Genomic DNA, 22,049 nt, shown 5'->3' with positions numbered 1-22,049 from the left:
CGCCCCTCGTGAGCTCCCCGCGACCGCTGACCCTGCGCCCTCGACCCCCGGTGTGGCCGCCTCACTTCCGCCTCGGCCCTCAGGCGCCGCGGCACCGCAGCGCAGCCACTGGACTTACTGGGCCCGCCGCAATGAAACTACGACTCCCGGCAGGCAATGCGCGGGTACGCGTGCGTACTGCGGGGCGGTGGGCGGTGCTGTGGGCTGCGCCGGGAAAGAGGCGGGTCGCGCGTGGTGTGTGAGTGTGAGGGGCGGTGCTATCATCGCGCATGCGCACGACGGGGCCGCTGGTTGCGCGGGAAAGAGGCGGCGCGCGCGAGCAGGTGTGAGGGTCGGTGGCGGCTCCCGGACTCGCGGCGTCCAGTGGCCACCTGTGGGCTCTGGCTTCTCCTGGCGGCCCCGTTCTGGGCATTCCACACTTTTAGGTGGCCGAGGTGGAGTTAATGTAGGTTTGGTCACCGAAAGTCGGGTTCATAGGTCTCAGGCTTCGGGCCTTCCCGCCCTTCAGCTTCCCGCCCTGCTGCCCGGCCTCCGTGAGAGCCAACTTTGCCTTTTATTTTCTCAGAAAATCCTAACGCAAATGACTTAACCGAATTGTTTCCCAACAGATCCGGGCAGACCTACTCAGTTCCTGATAAGGACAGAGCGACCTTGACAACTTCAGTGGCCCAGGTCGGTTGGGGCTTGTCTGGACCCCAGGGCTGGCAGGAGCTGGTCTGTGGTGACTCCTGCATCCGGGCCCCAGGCATCCTCCACAAGGCTCCCTGACCCTTCGAAGGGCCCCAGGTGGCTCCTTCCAGAATCCTCAGGTGTCCCTGCAAGGGTCTCAGACCACAGCCAGAGGGGAGGAGGCTTCACATAGCCTGTCCCAATTTAGGGACTAGAGTTGAGGTCGTCAGGGCTTCCCTGGATGGGCAGATGGGCAGTTCCCTCTGCTCCCTGCAGCATAAAGGAAGGTTGAATTCTTACCGGGTCATGGCCCAGGGTGGTTGTGACTCCCCCCACTGTGTCCCCTTGGAGCCCAGCTTGGCCCCCCAGCCAGATAGGGTGAGGTGGGGTGAGAGTGATTTCTGCCCTCTGCCAGGGTCACTGGGTCTGTCTGTACCCAGAGACAGGGACTACCTGTAATGATGGGATTTTGCTTGTTTTCAGATTTTTCAAAAGAGGGATAAAATGAGTAAGAGGAAGAAGCTTCGGACTTCAGGTATGTGGACATTCAAGTTGGCACTGCTTTATTGCTGCTTCTGGTTATAGGAGGATTGTAGGTTTGTTTGTTGCAGAAATGCTAACATGACCACATCAAGCTCCTCGGGGAAAAAAGTGATTTAGTACATGCTAGTAAGAAAAGTATAAATTGTGAGAAGTTCATACAGTAGAAAGTGAAAGCTTTCTGCAGTTTCCTCCAGTCTCTGGTGGGATCCCATGGGCTTAGGCCAGGGGTACACTCTCAGAGACAACCTTAGAATAGAAGTACAAGGTCTTTGAGGTGCTACAGGGTCATTGGGTGTGTAGTTAATTGTTATGCTTTGGAACCAAAACCCTGGGTTCATCCCAGCTCTCAGGCTCCGTGTGCTATGTCAGATGACTTACTCTGTACCTCAGTTTCCCCCTTTTGTAAATAGAGGATAATAAAGGCACCTTCCCTTTCCATTCAAACAATGATTCTCAACCTGGTTAGGGGAGGATTTGTGCCCCTCAGAGGACACTGGAAATGTCTAGAGACATTTTTGGTTTCTATAACTGATGTATGTGGTGCAGGCTGGTTACTGGCATTTAGCGGGTTGAGGCCAGGAATGTACTAAATCCTACAGTGCACAGGACAGTTGCCCACAATACAAAATGATCTGGTCCCAAATATCAAGAGTACCAAGGCAGAGAACTTGCCCTAGAGCTCGTATGTGGATTAGTATTTGTAAAACACGAAGGATAGACCTTAGGTAGTACACAGTGTTAGCTGGTATTATGATTCTCCTCTCAGAATTAAATACAAAATAAAACAAAACCCCACAAATCTTTTCATTCTGAAATAATTTGGGACTTACAAAAAACTTGCAAAAATAGTTGAGCTCTTTCTACTCTCCCTCCAGCTTCCCCTAAGGTTAATATCCAATGCAACCACAGGACAATGAGAAATCACAGGACAGCATCAAAATCCAGGCACTGAACCTCAGTACCCTACTTCCAATCTTCTTTGTATACACAAATACAGTGGTTTTTTTTTTTACTAGACAATAGAATCATCACACATGCTGATCTGTAATCCCCATTTTTCATTTTATGGAATATCATGACCATCTTTACTTGTGTGTGTGTGTGTGTGTGTGTGTGTGTACACACATATATGTATATATGTAGTTTTCTCATGCACAAAGAAAAACACCTAGCACGGCATAGCATAGCTCCATTTCCTTGTCATTGTTGAAGATAATTTAAACTTCTTGAAAGTTTAGAAATGAGGATGCCTGGGTGGCTCAGTTGTTAAGCATCTGTCTTTGGCTCAGGTCATGATCCCAGGGTCCTGGGATCAAGGCCCTCATCCGGTTCCCTGCTGAGCTGGAGGCCTGCTTCTCCCCCTGCTTGTGTTTCCTCTCTCACTGTCTCTCTCCGTCAAATAAATAAATAAACTCTTTGAAAAAAAAAAAAAGTTTAGAAATGACTACTTACTGGCTAATGAGCATAGGGAGTAGCACTCATTTTTTTTTCCCACAATGTGGGATAGAAAAATTAGCAATGGATTAAAAATGTTTTGTGTAGAGATGAGCAACAGGCTACTCGGAAACATAGGAATTTCACTGACCTTGCCTGGGGAAGCTGGGGACAGCCAGGCCCACCCACAGCAGGTCATTTGGGGCCTCTCTTGGCAGTGGGCTTCCTAGCTCAGTGGATCCAAGGCTGGTCCAGGACAGCTGTTTCTGTGTGTCCTGGAAGAGGTGGGGAGAGAAGAAGACGATTCTGGCAGGTGGTGAAAGAAGCCCTTCCCTCCCAACATCTTTGGCCTTTGGTGTTGAACATAAGGTTCTGCCTTTAGTTTTTCTTAAATTAGTCCTGTGGGGATAGATCACAGGAAGGAAATGGGAGGCTCTTCACTTCTGTTGATATTTTGGTTTTTATTTGGTGCACATGTCCACTGGATGAGCAAAGTGAGCTAGTGTTTGGGCATCTTAAGAAACCAAATAAACAAAGCTGCTTAATTTTGCCTCTTTTTTTGGCAGACCACAAGACGGGAATATGGTTGTGTAAGAAGCATTCATTGGAGCCTTGCTCTGAGTGCAGCACTGGGGTGGACACCTAAGCAGGGTGGGATGACAGGCAGGACAAAGAGATCAGTGGGTGCAATAGACTCAGTTCCTGCCCTTGTGACCCTTAGGGTCTACTCAGGGGAGAAAGAAAAAATGCTTCTAGCTGAGAGCACTAATCAAATACGCAGCAGTACAGTGAAGTTCTAAATGGGCACACCATAACTTACAGAATCCAAAAATTATAGGAAAGTCACGGTGGTCTTCTGGAACACAAACAGCTGAGTGAATGCTAATGAGGACCCTGGTGATCAGTACTGGGGAGAGGGAGCTTATTCAGTGGGTTTGCTTCAAGCTGTGTAAGGAGCTGAGGTTGGAAAGGGTCTCCTTGACAGACCTTCAGAAAGATCAGGCCAGGGTCTGGTTTGCCTTTTTGTTCTCACTATGGGGTCAGGGGCATAGTTTATAGTAGGTGCTCAATAAATACTCAAGTACCCTTAGGTGTGCAGGCTCTGCAGTTGCACTGACTGGATGCCATTCCAGATTCCTTGGCCTCCATGTACCTTAGCTTTCTTATCCATAAGATGGATGTAACAGTGGGAACCCTACCTTGAAGTTTATTATCACGCATCCAACTTCTCAGGACAGCGTCTGTCTTGGAACTCACTAGATTCAACCCTTATCTTTTGTTTTGGGTTTTTTTTTTTTTTTAAGATTTTATTTATTTAATGGACAGACAGAGATCACAAGTAGGCAGAGAGGCAGGCAGAGAGGAGAGGGGGGAGGCAGGCTCCCCGCTGAGCAGAGAGCCCGATTCGGGGCTCAATCCCAGGACCCTGAGATCATGACCTGAGCCGAAGGCAGAGGCTTAACCCACTGAGCCACCCAGGCACCATAAACTCTTTTTTTTTTTTTGAATGATTGTTTTTTGAATGATTTGTTTTTTGAATGATTGGTTTGGGGCCACGTTTAGGGAGATCTTAGAAGTCAGCCACTAGGGGCGCCTGGGTGGCTCAGTGGGTTAAGCCGCTGCCTTCGGCTCAGGTCATGATCTCGGGGTCCTGGGATCGAGTCCCGCATCGGGCTCTCTGCTCAGCGGGGAGCTTGCTTCCCTTCCTCTCTCTCTGCCTTCCTCTCTGTCTACTTGTGATCTCTCTCTGTCAAATAAATAAATAAAATCTGAAAAAAAAAAAAAAAAAGAAGTCAGCCACTATTGGCAGTTTCTGTGTAAGGAAGTTTCCTTCATTCAGCAAATAGGTGTTAGGCTCTTAATTGTTTTTTTCAGTGATGGGGAAGGTATCACAGAGATAGAAGAGACCAAGGGGCAGCTGGAACATCACTTCCCTAGTACTTGACGACTCTAGTCCCAGTTTTCCCAGGACAGATAATCTGCAGGCATCCACAGAAAACTAGAGTGGCGCATAATTTAGTCCTGTCTGTGTTTCCTGGTGGTGATCTCTGTTTTACAAAGATGTTTATTCAGTCATCTACCAGGTATTTATTGAGCACCAACAGTGTACTAGATGATCTTCAAGCCTCTTGAAACTCAGCAGAGGGTGAGAAAGACCCCTCCTTATATTGAGGGAGATGGAAAATAACCAGTGCATAGCTACTGGTAAAAAACAAAAAAACAAAAAACTGTGAAGTGGGGGTGCGTGGATGGCTCAGGTGGTTAAGCTTCCAACTTGACTTCAGCTCAGGTCATGATCTTAGGGTTGACCTCGAACCCTGTGTCACACTCTGCACTGGGTGTGGAGCCTGCTTAAGAGTCTCTTTTCCTCCCCTCCCCTCTCTCTCTCAAAAAAAATAAATTTTTAAAAAGCTGTGAAGAGAATAAAAAAAAAAGAGCATGGGTCTGAAAGAGGGTGCTCTTTAGAGGAGTCAGGAATGGCCCTTTACATCAGCATTTGAGCTGAGACCCAAGGAAGCCAGTACACACCTCTCACCACCTTCCTAGAGAGACAATCGGCTGGGCCAGGTTATCTGGCGTAGTTTGGTGCCAGGCCACCTCAGGATTCAGTCTCAGTCACGACCGGTCCTTAGGTAGAAAGCCTTTAAATCCCATGGCCACCTAAGCTCTTGGACAAGGTGCCATCCCATCTGTCTCTCCGGGCTAGAGTCAGAGCAGGGGTTTCCTACCCTTGGAATAAGCTTGCTCATGTTGCAGCTGTGGCCCTGCCACGTTTGGTGTCAGCCATAGCAGTACACACTTCCTGCATCTCCCATCCCTTTATCTTCCTTTCTCTCTAAATCAGGAGGAGAAGGAGTCCGTCCTCCGAAGGCCCCAAAGAACCCAAGGCTAGAAGACTCTGACAGGCCCCCCCAGAATTCTGAGTGGGGCTCTTCATGTCTCCCTGAAGAGTCAGAAAGCAGATCAGAACCCGTTTCCTCTACAGAGCAGAAGACAGAGGAACCAGAACAGACAGCCTCCAGGTTGGTGCCTTGGAACATTCCAGCCAGCCTCCCCACCAACGAGACCTCAGCCCAGTAGACAGGACATAAAGGGGAGGGGACCAACGTGACCCATCCAACTCCACACCTCCCCCTGGGCAGGGCGCAGGGGCCCTCGGGTTGCTTCTCAAAGCCTTCCTCCCCAGACTCTCCTCTCTAGCAAGAAAGGATATTTTAACCAGGAGCAAGGAAAAACTTGAATTTTTCAATATCACTTAATAATAGAATGCATCTTGTCCTGTCTGCTGGTCAGACCCATGTTAATCCTGCATTCCTTCTTGATCAAGAAGGGACTGATGGAGTTGTAGGTCTGCAAAATAATAACTCATGAAAGGAGATAGTAGTTATATGCCAGACAGTATGCTAATGATAAACACTTTACCACCTATCCATTCGTTTGTACTATGAGATAGGTTTTTATCCTCATGTCACAGGTGAGAACTCTTGAGATTTGGAAAGATCAAATGACTTATTTGCCCAAGGCCACTGAGCTGGTGCAGGGCAAGCTGGGGGCCTAACTGTGTCTGGCTCCTGTGCTCGTAACCACCATGTGTTTCTCAGTTCCTCTTTTCTTTTCCCCCCCAGGAATATGTAATGAAGGGCAGTGGGGGAAAAAGGAGGATCTGGAGAATAGTTTGTTCATGGGGTTAAACCACATATAACTAGAGCAAAGTAGAAAGGGTTAGCAGGAGTTAGGAGAAGGAGGGTTCCTGCCACCAGAAGTCCTCAGAGAAAGCCTCATGGACTGGTCTACAGGTTTTCTGAGTAAACAATTGCAGCACACAGTCTGCCCAACAAAACTGTTTTTGGAGGTGGAAGATGTGTGATCTCAGGTCACTGCAGTTTTAAGATTAAAGGCAGCACTGCTGTGTGCATGATATGAAGAGGGGTCACATGTCACACCTAAGCCATTCTCCCAGGCCCCACAGTATCACTGTACTCCTCCCTCCTGGTGAGGCCAACAGGGCTCATGGGGTCCTAGGCACCGCCCATCTTGCTGTCTGAGTCCGTAATAGTCAGAATGCATATAAGTGGGTTCCCACCCTCTTTTTTCTATTTTTGTTTTTAAAATGTTTTATTAAGAAATACCATGTGTGTGGTGTCTGGGTGGCTCAGTCGGTGAACCGTCTGGCTCTTGTTTTGGCTCAGATTGTGATCCCAGGGTCGTGGAATCAAGCCCTGCATTGAGCTCTGCAGTCAGTGCAAAGTCTGCTTAAAGATTCTCTCTCCCCTCTCCCCCTTCCCCACACATGTGCTCTCTCTCTCTCTTTCCCCCTCAGATAAATAAATACATCTTAAAAAAAAAAAAAAAAAAAAGAGGGTCACCTGGGTGGCTCAGTGGGTTAAAGCCTCTGCTTCGACTCAGGTCATGATCCCAGGGTCCTGGGATCAAGCCCCACATCGAGCTCTTTGCTCAACGGGAAACCCGCTTCCTCTCTCTCTCTCTCTGCCTGCCTCTCCACCTGCTTGAGATTTCTGTCTGTCAAATAAATAAATAAAATCTTAAAAAAAAAAAAAAAAGGTGGAGTGCCTGAGTGGCTCAGTCGTTAAACATCTGCCTTCAGTCTAGGTCATGATTCCAGGGTGTTGGGATCGAGCCCTGCTCAGGCCCCCCGCTCAGCGGGAGGCCTGCTTCTCCCTCTCCCACTCTCCCTGCTTGTGTTCCCTCTCTTGCTGTGTCTTTCTCTGGCAAATAAAATCTTAAAAAAAAAAAAAAAAAAAAAAGAAAAGAAAGAAAGAAATAGCATGTGCATAGAAGTATAATAGAAAAAAAGGCAATATAAAGCAAACAAACCTAACACATTTATGTTGAGAAATGAAATACTACCTTACCGGCCACCCAAACAACCCATTCTGAATAAAAATTTTCAAATAGGGGCACCTGGGTGGCTCAGTCGTTAAGTGTCTGCCTTCAGCTCGGGTCATGATCTCCAGGTGCTGGGATTGAGCCCCTCCTCAGGCTCCCAGCTTAGCAGGGAGTCTGCTTCTCCTTCTCCCTCTTCCTCTCCTCCTGCTTGTGCTCACTCGCTGTCTCTCAAATGAATAAATAAAAAATATTTTTAAAAATTTTTTTTCACAGAGACTCTTGCTATCAGTATGTAGATTTATTCTTTCTCCAACAGCTCCCTAATACAATTTAAACCTGTTACACATCTTCATGCTTTTTCCTATTCCACTTATAAAATTTCTAAAATTGAAATTTAAAAAAAAATTTATTTATTTATTTGACAGAGAGAGAGAGAGAGACAGTGAGAGAGGGAATAGAAGCGGGGGGAGTGGGAGAGGGAAAAGTGGGCCTCTTGCTGAGCAGGGAGCCTGATGCAGGGCCCAATCCCAGGACCCTGGGATCATGATCTGAGCCGAAGGCAGATGCTCAACGACTAAGCCAGCCAGGTGCCCCTAAAATTGAAATGTTGAAGTTTTAGTTCCAGATTTTGATCTTTTTTCTTAACAATATATATATATATATATATATATATATATATATATATATATCCCCATTTATTTAGATAAAACCATAAATCTCAGATGCTTTTTAAAAAGACCTAGTTTTGGGGTGCCTGGGTGGCTCAGTGGGCTAAAGCTTCTGCCCTTGGCTCAGATCATGATCCCAGGGTCCTGGAATCGAGCCCCACATCATGGTCTCTACTCAGTGGGGAGCCTGCCTCCCCCTCTCTCTCTGCCTGCCTCTCTGCCTACTTGTGATCTCTGTCTGTCAAATAAAATAAAATCTTTTTAAAAATGTTAAAAAATAAATAATAAAAAGACCCAGATTTTTAGAGATGTTCAGGTTTATAATTTAATTTTTTTAAAGATGCTATTTATTTATTTGAAAGAGAGATACCAGTGTGAATGAGTGAGTAAGCACGAGCAGGAGGAAGGACAGAGGGAGAGGGAGAAGCAGAGTCCCCACTGAGTGGAAAGCCCAGTACCGGCCTCGATCCCAGGACCCCAGGATCATGACCTGAGCTGAAGCCAGACGCTTAACCGACTGAGATACCCAGGCGCATGGTTTACAATAACACTGAAGAGAGGGTATGGAGATTTCTCATAGCCGCCCCCCACACCGCCCCCCGTCCATGATCACCATCTCACCAGAGTGGTACACTTGTTACCAAGGATGGACTTGCACTGACATATGATAATCACCCACAATCCACAGTTTATTTTAGAGTTCACTCTGTGTTGTATGTTCTTTGGGTTTGAGCAAATGCAGGATGACATGTATCCACCATTATAATCTCAAACAGAATATTTTTGCTGCCTAAAATCCTGTGTTCCATCTGTTCATCCCTCCCCTCCCCAACCCTGGCACCACTGATCTTTTTATTGTCTTCATAGTTTTGCCTTTTCCAGAATGTCAGAAAGTGGCAATCATACAGTATGTAGCCTTTTCAGACTGGCTTCTTTCACTTAGGAATATGCATTTGAGTTTCCTCTCAGTCTTTTCATGGCTCATTTCTTTTAGCGCTGAATAATACTCATTGTTAAGAAAAAAGATCAAAATCTGGAACTAAAACTTCAAAATTTCAATTTTAGGGGCGCCTGGGCGTCTGGATGCACGCGGTTTAGCCATTTACCTGTTGAAGGCTGCCTCAGTTGCTTCTGCATTTTGACAATTACGAATACACCTGCTTTTTTATTTTTTATTTTTTAAATATTTATTTGACAGAGAGAGAGCACAAGCAGGGGGAGTGGGAGAGGGAGAAGCAGGCTCCCTACTGAGCAGGGAGCCTGATGCAGGGCTCGAATCCAGGACCCTGGGATCATGACCTGAGCCAAAGACAGAAGCTTAACCGACTGAACCACCCAGGCACCCCTACACCTGCTTTTTAGATACTTTTTTTTTTTTTTAATCTACAACTTCATTTCTCTAGAATTTATAGAGTTGGGGGTTGGAGTATTATTCCAAATGGGAATTCCTATTCTTATTTTAGGAGCCAATTCTTGGGATTATAAGGATAAACTGCTGCAGAAGCAGGCAGCCTGGATTCTAGCTGTGGGTCTCTGCACCCTTCTTGTCAGCCAAGTGTCACCATAGGCACTGCTTCCCTTCTCCCTCCCATCCGCTCTAAGCATGTGCTCTAGGGCCTGCCTCCCTTACAGGAGTCTGAGCACCACGTTCCTCTGTTTGCCTCACCACATGCACTGACAGCGTCCCAGGACTTCCGAACCTCCCCTGTTTTTGTCTTTCTCCATCCAGCTCCCATGATGAAGAAGCAGGAACTCCCTCCAGGCTCCTCGGGCAACCAGAAAAGGAGCCAGTTCCCTCTCCTCTTTCCCAGGTGAGCCTGTTTTAGGGCCTCATAAATGAACCAATGACACTACCTCCCTTAAGCTGGAATTCTTGTCTCCATTCCTCACCAGAAGGCTGGCAGGCTGGTGAGACTGTGCGCTGGGGATGGAAGGCAAGGGCTGGATTTGAGGCTGCAAGAAAGAAACTGGTTTGGCATTTGTTTTCTGAAACCTCATTCCTCCCTTTATCTTTATTGCTGTTTTGTTCTTGTTTCCGGTTCACAGAACCCAGCCAGGAGGTTTGTCCCCCAGTTTGCAAAACCCAGGAAGACAGTGTCAGGACAAGCAGAGCTGAGGGAAGAGGACCTCAGGGATGGAGCCCCTAAAATCAGCCAGGTCAGCCCCTTAGATACAGCTTCTTCTTGGTCCATCCTTGGCAGCTGACTTCAGCCTTGGTTTTCTTTGGCACTGGCTAGACCCGCACTGGTCAGCATACCCCTTTTCAGTACACCGTGCTGCAGATGTCTGTGGAGTGCACACCAGGCCTATGCGAGGTGCTCAGGACAGCTGTGTCTGCAGCAAAGCGGTCAAGGCCACAGCCCTCTTTCCCAGGATGCATAAGAATAGTAAAAATGCAGAAAGACAGCCCATATTCTATCCCTGAACCTCTTTGCTTCTCGGAAGATTTTGTGTGGTTTGGGGGAGGAGGGTGGGTCTTACAATATACTCTCTCGTCCTTTCCACTGTGAGCTCTGAGGGTGATGATGTCTCTGGCAACAGAGGCCCCTGCAGAAGTGAGGGGTGGGCATTCCCAGCAGCTGTGTTTGTAATCATCCCAAACTGGGAAGACCCCAGATATCCTTCAGTGGGTGAATGGCTGAACACGCCATGGTGCACAGCCCAGCAATTAAAGAGCAACAAACTAGTGAAACACACAACAATCTGGATGGACTTGCAGGGCGTTGTGTGGAGTGGGAAAAGCCAGTCCAAAGAGGTGATACACTGCAGGGTTCCATTTGCATGACGTTATTGAAATGAGAAAATTATAGAGATGGTGGGGAGGTTAGTGGTTACAGGGGGTTGGAGCAGGGTTGGCAGGGTGGAGGGAGGTGAGTGTGGCTACACATGGCAGCACAGTGATCCCATGGTGGAGATTTTCCGTATCTTGTCTGTGTGGTGGATGCACAGCCTCCACTATGAGAGGGAACTTCATACACACATCCAAACAAGTAGAGCTCAAACTGGAAAGCCAAACAAGGTCGGTGAACTTTATCGACATCAGCGTCTGGGTTGTGATATTGTACTTGAGTTATGCAAGATGTTACCCCTGGGGGAACTGGGTAAAGGGCATGAGGAGTCTTTCCCCATCATTTCTCATAACTGCATCTAAATCTACAATGATCTCACAAAAAGTTTAATTTAAAAACAAGAAGCGTCGGGGCGCCTGACCAGCTCACTCAGCGGAGCATGTGACTCTTGATCTTGGGGTTGTGTGTTCAAGCCCCATGTTGGGAGTAGAGCTTACTTAAAGTTAACTAACTAGTAAGAGGGGTCCTAGATTCGCTGTTGACTGTGGGAAACACTGTGTAACTCAGCAGCTGGTTGCCAGTGGCTTCTCTGAAGCCAAATTGACATGCTCTGGCCTTCAGTGGTCTGATACTGGCAGTGCAGACCCTCGTAGAAAGGCTGGGCCTGATTGGTGTAGGGAGTACCTGTGGCAGAGGTTTCTCCCTCAGCACTGGTCACTGCATGAGAGAAGTGTGGGAAGGCGGACAACTGCTGTCTGTAGAGTGCCCTTGGGTACAAACCTCGGTCCCTACCTACCAAATGTCATTATTTGCAGTCCAGTTTGGAGGGAGACTTGATGGCATGGATGTGAGGGGAAGGGAGTCAACGGAGGGCTGACTCCGTGGTTTGGGGCCTGAATAGCTTGAAAGATGGAGTTGTTGTAGTCGAGACAGGGAGCCTCTGAGGGCACTCTCAGGAGCCAGTGTCAGCCGTGTATCGTCGGAGATGACTGGGAGATACCAGGTGAAAATGTTGGCTACCAGCATCCAGAGCTGGGAGAGATCCCGGGCTGCAGCGCTTCTGGAGGTTTAGGACTGAGAGCCTGGATTGAGCTGCCATCTACCTAAAGGACAGTTACGTATCTACGTCCCAGCCAGAACCCTCTTTTCGCACCCTGCTCTGGTTATCTCTACCTCCGTTAGGGACATTTCACTTCACTTCCTTCTCCTTCTTGCTCCTTTAAGTCTTTATCTTGAAATAATTATGGACTCCTAGAAAGTTGCAAAAATAGCACAGACCCAAGTGCCCATCAGTAGATGAACAGATAAACAATATGTGGCATATCCATATGATGAAATATTATTCAGCCGTAAAAAGCAAAGACATTCTGACACCTGCTACAACATAAATGAACCTGGAGGACATTATGTTCAGTGAAATAAGCCAGCCACAAAAGGACAAATACTATAGGATTTCATTTATAGGAGGTCCCTAGAGGAGACAGGGGCTCTTGGGTGGCTCAGTTGGTTAAGAGTCCAACTCTTGATTTTGGCTCAGGTCATGATCTCAGAGTCATGGGATCAAACCCCACATTGGGCTCTGTGCTGGAGCCTGCTTAAGATTCTCTCCCTTCTGCTCCCCCACCCCTCATGGTGCACACACACTGTCTCTCAAAAAAAAAAAAATTGTACAGTGAGAAAATAGTTGGTGGATACCAGGTGCTGGAAGAGAAGGATGGGGAGTTGTTTCATGGGAACAGAGTTTCGGTTTGGGAGGATGGAAAGAGTTCTGGAGATGGATCGTAGTGATGTTTGTACAACAAAGTAAACGTACTTTATGGGGCTAAACTGTACACTTCAAAATGGTTAAGATGCCGAGTTTTATGTAATGTGTATTTTACCACAAAAAAACAAAACACTTCAGAGAGATCTGTGTATGCCCTCCTCCCGTTTCCTCCAGTGGTAACATGTTCTGTAACTAGCATCTTTTGCCAGCGCCAGGCAGTCAACATGGGCACAATCCACAGGCCTCCTTGATTTATATCCTTGATCTGTCCAAGAGCCTCTGTGTGCCTGGTGCTGGTGGAAAGGAGCTGATGGAAGGAGGGATTCCTGTGCTTCCTCTTGCCCGTGCAGCCCCTAGTTCTAACTATGGCCAGCACTGGTACTGAATGGGGACATCATGTGCAGCGTCTGAGACTTTATATGGGAGGTAATTCCAACTGGAAAAGTCTTGGGGCACCTGAGTGGCTCAGTCAGTTAAGTGTTCAGCTCTTGATTTCACTCAGGACTTAATGTCAGGGTCATAAGTTCAAGCCCCACATTGGGCTCCATGCAGGGCATGGGCCTACTTAAAAAAAAAAAAGAAGAAGAAAAGTCTTTAGAAATGGTTGATAATTGAAGGCTCGAGGCTGAGTGTTTTTCTCTCCACAGGAAACACCACCAGAGCCCAGTGCCCAGCAGGACAGAAGCCAACCAGGGGAGGAATCCCTAGGGCTTGCTCCCTGGGAGGCCAGGGAGCTGAGTGCCCAGACCCAGAGAGACAGCACCCACCCTGAGCACAGAGACCAAAAGCCCATGACACGTGTGCCTGGCAGTGGGACCCCTCAGCCCTCAGCCTCCATTGATGCCTCTCCAGAATGGGGGACAGTGTCCTTGGCCTCCAAGAGGGCCAGCCAGGACCACCTCTTGGAGCAAGTAACCAACACACCAGAGGGTGAAAGCAGGGAAGGGTGTTGGATTCTAGGCTATCATGGCCAGAAAGGTCCCCTGCTGAGTAGTGGTGCTGCAGAGAAGGAGTCAGAACAAGGAGCAATCCAGAAAGCAGGTCCCCGAGGGGGAGCAGGGGCTGACCTGACTGAGAGGCATCAGGAGGAAGGAGACAGTGTCGTAGGTCCCATCACTCAGGGCCCGGAGCCCAGATCTGCAGCCCAGGGCCTCCCTGACACCTTGTGGATAACCAGCGAGACTGGCAGGGAAGCAGAACAGAATTGTAGCAGCCCAAGACACTCCTCCCTTGGGACCGTTGTCATCAAAGATCTGAGCACACATCCCACTGAGCCAGAACAGAGGGCTCCGGAGGTTATCGGGCCAGATGAGCAGGCCAACACGAGGGCACCTACTTGTCCCAGTGGGAAGGCCCCTGATGGAGGCTGCATTGGGACCCTGCTCAGAGGCACACCTCTCATGGGGGGGACAGGACACAGAGGGGAGGCAGGGTGGGAAGACAAGCTTCCTGGCAACATTCCAGGGGGCCCTGCATCCTGCCTGGCTCTGGGTCACAAGATAAGAGAGCCCACGACAGGTGCAGGAAATTTCAGTCTTCTAGCCTCGGAAATGGGCCCAGGTATTAATCAGACAAAGGTGCCTGGCCTGGATCAAGAGGGGCTGGGAGGTGTGTGTGCACTGCCTTTACTGTTGCAGTCCACAGGTAAAAAAGCAGTTGAATTAGGTCACCAGAGCCCTGAACAAAACCTTGAGGGATTCAGTCTGTCTCTTGGAGCCTTTGCTCCACCAGTGCACAGAGAAGCAGTGGGTGGCCCTTCCCAGGAGACCAGGGCCTGCCAGGACAGCATAGATGTCCCTGCGGACCCCACAAGCTGGCATGAGCCCCCTCCTGGCTCTGCAGACCAGGCTGTGTTGGGGGAGTCCTCAGCCATGGAACCTGACTTCCTGCCAGACAGCCAGATACGGGATGCCCTGGAAGCCCCTGACTTCGAAGCCTCACCTGAACAGGTAAGAGCTTCCCCATGTTGTGGCAGACCATCCCAGGACAGGTGTCAAGTGGCCACGAGCCTCTTCCAAACCACCCAGTAGTGGGTGCGTGGAATTTGGGGTACATGACAATCTGTTTATATGCCACACATATCTAGAGGAATGAGTTGCAGATTTGGTGGGTATGGAGTCAGTGATTTTCTGGAAAGGACAGACTTGGCTTTCTGTAAGGGGTCTGCTTGGGAGCTGAAGAGCCCCGGGCAGTGACCTGCATGTATTTTGTCAGCCTCAGCAGAGTTAATGGAGGTTCTCGCTTTCCTGACTGGAGCCCCCAGTTCTCTCCACACTTCAGGGCCTGACTCAGGCAGCAGGTTTCTGAGAGATATACAGAGACTGCCTGAGACCTTGAGCGATAACTTTGAAAAAACCAGCCATGTCAGGGCTGGGCTTAGGGGAGAGGACTTCAGTCCCCAACTGGAAAGAGTCTTTGTCCACCTTAAAGGTCATTTCAGGGTCCTGATACGATTTTTTTCAAACATAGACAGAATTTTGCTTTCCTGCTGGAATTTGTAGGGACTCTGCTTTCCTTCAGGGGTCTGCCTGCTCAACAGGCAGTGGGAGAGCTGCCTAACATCTCCTTCCCCAGCGGCTGAACCTATGCAGCCCATTGGCATTCACCTGTCTGGGGCAGGTAGCAGCCTTGCTCTGGCCCTGCCCCCAGGGAAGCGCCACATCCCTCACCACTGGCACACGGGGGTCTGGGTTAAGTGCTTTGCAGTCACACCCTGGGAGGTAGGTGGTTCTCTTTCCACATCCTGGGTGTGGTTAAGAGGCTGAAGGAGTCGAGGCACCTGCCCAAGGTGACACAGCTAGGAGGGAAACAGGCTGGGTCTGCTCCCAGTTTGGCCTGATTCCACACCTGTGCCTCAGATGCCTTGTCCTGGAGCACAGAGCCCAGCTTGCTTCACAGACCGCGGCCTCTGTTTTTCTGGCTGTCCTGTTGAGATCTTTAAAACATTAATTCAGTTACGTGCTTATCAAGGGCCAGCTCTGCCAGGAGTCAACAGATTAGGCGTGGTCCCTGCCCCTGCAAGGTTTGTGGTAGTACCGTTCCCACCTGTATCCCAGAGTGGACATTCTGTACCCTATCACTTCAGCACTTGAAGAGTCTTTTCATACGACATGGCCCTGAAACACAGGATATTGTTTCCTCTGGTACCGAGCCGAAGAAAGCCAGCTGCTCCAGCCGCAGAGGGGAATGTGGTTGGGTTGGGCAAATGCAGGTCTCCAAGGTGCCGCTTTCCCAAGGGAGGGCCAGGGGTCATTTTTGGCTCTTCACAGTGTTCACCTGCAAGGTAACGTCAGACCAGGCCCTCCCTGCCACACGTGGGCCCCCTACTTCTTGTGCCACCCATTTCTCAATCGCCAGATGAGGAAGATCATGGGAAGCAAGTCACAGTGCAGTTTAGTCCTAGGGTCTGAACACAGTCACCTAGGATAGGTAGGCATGCAGGTGTGGGCACAGCTGAAATTTTATAACTGGAGTCTCATCCATTAAACAATATAAATCCTTCCCTTGGAAAGAAAAGGAGTCTCTTACCCCAGGCTCTGGCTGTTGGTCAGTGGTTAAAGGAAAAGTGGTCAGGATATTCAGTGGCATCCAGCAGGTAAAGGAGCAAGTCCTTCCTGGTAGGCTGGCTATCATTGACTTTGGGCTTTAAAACACCAAGGAATCCGCAGGCAGGGAATGGCAGACAGCCAGGGTGGTCAGACCTGAGAGGCCCTCCAGGGGCAGAGGCGCTGCCCTGACAAGATTGCTGACGTCCAGACACATTTTGTTTTGATACCGGGCGTTCCCAAGCATGTCAGGGCGACCTCGGCATGAGCAGGTTCCCACAGAAAGGTACCAGATAGAGCCTGGCAGGAAGGCTGGTGGACAGGGAATCAGGTAGATGGAGAAATCAGGTGGATGGAGAGAGTGGCAGCAGTGGCCTCCCACCAAGAGGCCCTCCCCGCCCACAGTGGGCCAGCTGTGAGCACTGCTTCGGAGGAGGCCTCACAGAGGTTACACAGCAGTGACAGACCAGTGTCAAACCCAGGTTCTCCTACGGGAAAGCGTGGTATTTTCTTTTTTTATAGTAGCTCTCTTAGGATGTGACACTCACCACAGTGCTGGTGGAGCCTCTGTATGCCGCATAAGGAGTGTCGTTTAAAAGCTGATTCCAGGGCGCCTGGGTGGCTCAGTGGGTTAAGGCTCTGCCTTCGGCTCAGGTCATGATCTCAGGGTCCTGGGATCGAGTCCCGCATCAGGCTCTCTGTTCAGCAGGGAGCCTGCTTCCCTCTCTCTCTCTCTGCCTGCCTCTCCATCTACTTGTGATTTCTCTCTGTCAAATAAATAAATAAAATCTTTAAAAAAAAATAAATAAAAGCTGATTCCAGGGCGCTTGGGTGGCTCAGTTGGTTAAGCATCTGCCGTTGGCTCTGGTGGTCCTGGACGGAGCCCTGCGTTGGGCACTGTGCTCAGTGGGGAATCTCTCTCTCCCTCTGTTGCTCCCCCTGCTTGTGTCAAATAAGTAAATAAAATCTTTTTTTAAATTGTTTTAATTTTTTTAAGGTTTTGTTTATTTATTTGAGAGAGAGAACATGAGCAGGCTGGAAGGGCAGAGGGAGAAGCAGGTTCCCCACTGAGCACGGAGCCCACTGTGAGGTTGGATCCCAGGACCCTGGGATCATAACCTAAGCCAAAGGCAGATGCTTAACTGCATTAACCAGGGTGCCCCAGTAAATAAAATCTTTAAAATATACAAGTTGATTTCAAGGCCTTCTTGGGTCTTACAGTGATGGCTTCCAGCACATTCAGTACAGGGACTGCCCTTTTTGTGTCAAACATGTACACAGCCCAGGTGGGAGCAGTGGTTGGAGTGTTAGGAGAGGTAATAGTCCTCACGGCTGAAAAGGGTGCAGTGAGTTGGGTGAGTTGTATTTTTTTTTTTTTTAAAGATTTTATTTATTTGTCAGAGAGAGAGAGAGTGCAAGCACAGGCAGAGAGAGTGGCAGGCAGAGTCAGAGGGAGAAGCAGGCTCCCTGCAGAGCAAGGAGCCCAATGTGGGACTCGATCCCAGGACGCTGGGATCATGACCTGAGCCGAAGGCAGCTGCTTAACCAACTGAGCCACCCAGGCATCCCGGGTGAGTTGTATTTTAAACCAAAGAACCACTTACCTGGAATAGGAGGCCAGATGCCTGGGAGATACTGTATTGTCTACAGCAGACTTCCGGTTCGGCACTGCTGCCAGATAGTTCTCTGTGGTGGGGCTGTCCTGTGCAATTTTGGGTGCTGAGCAGTACCCCTGGCCTCTACCCACTGGATGCCAGTAGCAGTCTCCCTACCAGAGTTTGCTGACCAGCGTGAAGCGGCTCAGGGTGATCGTCCCCCCGTGAGAACCCTCGGGCTACAAGCAGTTCTTCGCATCTGTTCTTGAGACTCAGGGACGATCTGCAGCTGTAAGCTGTAGCCCAAGCCTTCCATCCCATCCCCCACCCGGCAGGGGAGAGGGGCCTGCTTTGGAAATTATGTCTTTGGAACAGATCCCTTCTCACTCCAGGACTTTGTCTCCTCAGAAGAGGCTGTGGACTGGCCACTCCACCCCAGCCTCTTTGCCTCTTCAGAGGGACCCATGTCCCCTCCATGATGGAGCTTGACATTTTCCATGAAAATTAAACCACCGTTGACATTTAGAAACTTAAGCTTCTCCGGTTTATCTGGCTCTCTCCCCTATTAATTATAAAAATTTCCCTTACAACATATTTATAAAAGTCTTTCCCTGACACATAGGTGGCTTACTTAGCCGGCCTCTTCCCCTCAACACCAGATGCCCACTTCGCCCCAGTCACCATCACGGAGGGTCTTCTCTGTACCTTTCTAGATACTGCAGGATGAGCAGGAGACAGAGCCACGCCTCAGCCGCCAGGAACAGAGCCATCGTCCAACACAGATCAGCCTTTCAGAAAGCACAGGCTCGGCAGGGGACACCAGGGTCAGGCCTAACATTGCCCTGTCTGCTCCTTCTGAGTAGGGAGGGCGAGAGCAACCCGGGTTGGTGGCCCCCGGGTTTAGCTGTCATGGCATCCTGTCCCTTCACTCATCACTTTTCTGCAGGGGTCTCTACCTCTGTGCTCCTGGCATGGCCCAGGAGAATTGAGAGGTTCCCTGCATGAGCTCTTCCTTCCCCGTGCAGGGCTCAACCAGCTAGACCACTCACGTGTGTGTGCCCTCTTTACAGTTGTTTCCTTCCGGGAGCAGGCTGGCCTCTTGCTGGCCTGGCACAAGCCCACATGCTGATGGAAGGCTTCTCACGGAGCTCCAGCTGAGGTAGGCGAGGGGGAGGCTAACCCAGGACTCTTGTCCCAGCAGCAGTTGTCCCTAAGCCCCTGGGAGGGGAGAGTGTCACTGCTTTCCTGGCACTGGCACCCCGACACTCTCCCTCCATGGGCCTCCGTGAGGGAGCTGAGCCCCGTCTTTCACACTGTGCAGCCCTCATTCTACGCAAGTTCAGCGCTGGTGATCTCCACCTACAGCTAAACCGGAGTGTCTCCCCGGGGCCCCTGGGATAGTACCCCCAGTTCCATAGGTTATTTTAACATTCTAGGTGTTTTTCTGGAGAGAGGATCTAGAGCTTACCCTGAATTTCTGTGGAGGGGAAGGGGACCCAGACGGGGTTTAAAAATCACTGGTCTTGGGGCCTCTCCCCACTATGGCATCCAGAGGGCCCTGCAGAGTTCCTGACTTGTCCCATCTCCTCACTTGGCTCAGTGCCGTGAGGCAGGCTGCTTTCTCTCCCTCCTGCAGGCCATGGGGAGAGAGAGAGAGAGCGAGCGAGCATGTGTGCGTGTTGGCGGGTCCTCTGTCTCCACCGCAGAGCCTCTCATAGTCCCTCACCTCCCTTTTTCCCAGCCCTGCCAGCCGTTAGCACTGGGTGACAGTCCTCTCCTATTACCTTGTACTTGAACTGGCCTCTCTGCAGAGGCTGCAGCTTATCGATTATTCATGGCCAAGTTTCTGTTTGTGTCTGGCAAGAGGTGTGGAGGAGGGGTGAGGGACACAGCCCTTGGCAGAGCAGGTCTCCTTGCTCTTTCTCCTCCTCCTCCTCCTCAGGGTAGAAGGTGACCACGTTCTCACCTCCCGCTCATGCACACATTTGTACATAGTACCTGCTGTACCACTTGTTGCCACACACGCGCACGCGTGCATGCACACACACGCACACACATGCCCTGCACGGGATCAGAGGCAGTTTAGCTAGAGCGGCTCTACTATTGTTTGAGCAAAGAGAAGGGAGCTTCTTGTCTGAATCTCCAGTGGCCTCTGATGTGACCCACACGGACATGTGGAGGCCCCCAGGCAGGTCATGGGTCTGGTGCAGTGGCCTATGGCTGAGTGAAACAAGCATCGGCTAAGGCCAGGCCCACATGCCATCTCGGGGTGACTGCAGTGGGTGGTGGAGCTGGAGTTCCTGTGGTGACAGCCCAGGAGACCCTGGCATGCTGGGGTGGAGGAGGATTTAGGAACAGCTGCTGACCTGAGTCCAGGAGGGCAGCCCTCGGCCCACACCCACAGACCGCATGTGTTAAACACAGGGGTGCTGTGGTGCTTCCGCCCCTTCCATGGATACTAACGCCATCAGTGCCAGCTCGTCGAGGCATTGCTGTGGGCATGGGCAGACAGTGTGGGACAAAACCCACAGCTTCCCTCTGGTGGGGGTGGGAAGGTGAGAGACAAGCAAACCCGTCAGATGGTGGAGTGTTGAGGAGAAAAAGACAGTGAGGAAGGGGTTAAAATCTTAACGTGTTGATCAGAGAAGTCTCCCTCCCCCCATCAGGAGGAGACTTTGGGGAGAGAACATTCCAGGGCCCTCAGAAGTGCTCAGGGAACAGCCAGGAATTCACTGTGGCTGGAGCAAGGGGGAAGGGGAAGGAGAGGGGAGGCGATGGGGGTCCGGAGGTGTTGGCAGATGGTGCAGGGGCTTTGAGGAGGGATGCTGGGCTGGGTTTCTGTTCTCACACCCCACTCCACCCCAGTGCTGAGCGGGGAACAGGCTGTAGGGGCAGGAACTGGGAGCCAGAGAGGCTGTGGCAGCAGTCCAGATGGGGACCGAGGTGGTGGGGAGAAGCGGCTGGATTCTGGGTGTGCTTTCGATGGTAGAGCCAGCGGGGCTGGCCATCAGGGCTCTGCCTCCGGTGGCTTCGTATCTGGAAAAGGTATTAATATCTGGAGACCACTCCAGGCCCTCCAGAAGCCCCCAGAACAGAGTTTGGCAGAGCTGTCCAGTGAGGTCAGACCTCCTGTCTTCTCTCCTTTCCCGCCAGGACCTGTGTAGGCCTCAAAGGCTGTGAGGCCGCCAGGATGGAGGATGCAACAGACACGGTGCTGGGTCTCGTTGTTGAGCTCTCCCACCTGAAGTAAGCCCTGGGCTGGGATCCACGGAGGAACCGGCTGGGAGGGGCGGCAGAGGGGATGGGGCCTTGGGGGATGGCTGGGAGGGCCCAGTGCCTGCATCTGCCTGTGTGTGTGTCCGAGAGCTGGGAGTGTTCGAGTGTGCGAGCTTGTGCGGGGGCGTAAGCAGCCCTTCGGGGGTCTGGTGGAGCCCACACAGCCCCTGCTGACGCTTCCGTGCAGCCGGCTGATCATGAGCACCCACCGGGACCTGGAGGCCCTCAAGCGCCTCGGCTACAGGAAGGCGAAGGAGAGGCTGGCAGGGAAAGCCCCGGCACCCTATTCATCAAAGGGGGCTGGGAATCTCCCTCCAGGGGACCGGTCCTGGAGGGATTTGTAGATTACTTCCAGAACACCTCAGAAGCGCCTTGTGTGTACACACGTGCGCGAGGGCTCAGCGCCTGTGTGCTTCTGCTCTGCAATGGCCCCAGAAGTGCTGCTGCCAAACAGCTGGGAACAGTCCCTCAGCAGACCCCAGAAAGCCTGCAGGGCCCTGTGTGCCCCCTGGTTTATCCTGTAAGATGCTCCAGCAGGCCCTAGTGGGCCCCGAAAGCCTCCCCTCAGATGACCTGGAATTCTGCTTCCATGGGACACCTAAGAGGCCAAGCCCATGTCAACAGCCTCTGAGGGATGTATTTGTTCCCTCCTGGGGCTACAGCAGAGGCCACAGGCACGACGCTGGCTGTGCCCCCCCACGTTCCAGAAGCCAGCTGCTTCTGAGCAGAGCCCAGAGCCACCCACATGTTTATCTGGATTTGCAAATTTCGTTCTTTAGCTTGGTTATGGGAGGTAGAGTATTTGTTTTTCTCCTGGTAGAGAAAAGGGCTCCCTTTGTTGGTGGTACCTCTGTTTTTTTCTAGATTTCCATTTTATCTCTTCTGGTTAAACCCTTAATAAATCATTCCCTAGTGTG

General features: G+C 50.6%; 1 protein-coding gene and 1 long non-coding RNA gene across 5 annotated transcripts; one reads left to right on the top strand and one right to left on the bottom strand.

Moving 5' to 3' along the window:
• Window positions 1-24: 24 nt before the first annotated feature.
• BRME1 (break repair meiotic recombinase recruitment factor 1) lies at window positions 25-22,049 on the top strand. 4 transcript variants are annotated; one of them, XM_059160189.1, is made up of 11 exons: window positions 25-164; window positions 609-672; window positions 1,153-1,204; window positions 5,492-5,669; window positions 9,892-9,973; window positions 10,209-10,319; window positions 13,364-14,665; window positions 18,570-18,680; window positions 18,927-19,015; window positions 21,010-21,102; window positions 21,320-22,049. In XM_059160189.1, exons 1-11 carry the CDS (start codon window positions 157-159, stop codon window positions 21,474-21,476), a joined length of 2,247 nt encoding a protein of 748 aa, XP_059016172.1. In that variant the 5' UTR covers window positions 25-156; the 3' UTR covers window positions 21,477-22,049. The 4 variants fall into 4 exon arrangements, with proteins under 4 accessions (XP_059016172.1, XP_059016175.1, XP_059016174.1 ...); XM_059160190.1 differs by lacking the exon at window positions 25-164 and adding an exon at window positions 283-445; XM_059160192.1 differs by lacking the exon at window positions 10,209-10,319.
• On the bottom strand, window positions 12,782-16,980 carry LOC131823624 (uncharacterized). Its single transcript, XR_009350620.1, has 2 exons — window positions 16,245-16,980; window positions 12,782-15,761 (listed from the first exon to the last, which is right to left on the bottom strand). It is a non-coding gene; the product is annotated as an uncharacterized LOC131823624 (long non-coding RNA).

Source organism: Mustela lutreola, chromosome 2, assembly GCF_030435805.1.
Source record: "Mustela lutreola isolate mMusLut2 chromosome 2, mMusLut2.pri, whole genome shotgun sequence".
NCBI lineage: Eukaryota > Metazoa > Chordata > Mammalia > Carnivora > Mustelidae > Mustela > Mustela lutreola.
The sequence above is the reverse complement of the archived record's forward strand: the minus strand, read 5'-3'. Positions and strand labels throughout refer to the sequence as shown.

What these genes read in the sequence shown, in the direction of transcription:
- BRME1 (XM_059160189.1), top strand. An exon ending in TGACAACTTCAGTGGCCCAG is followed by an intron (nt 673 to 1,152) that starts GTCGGTTGGGGC and finishes GCTTGTTTTCAG; the next exon opens with ATTTTTCAAAAGAGGGATAA. An exon ending in GCTCGGCAGGGGACACCAGG is followed by an intron (nt 18,681 to 18,926) that starts GTCAGGCCTAAC and finishes CCCTCTTTACAG; the next exon opens with TTGTTTCCTTCCGGGAGCAG.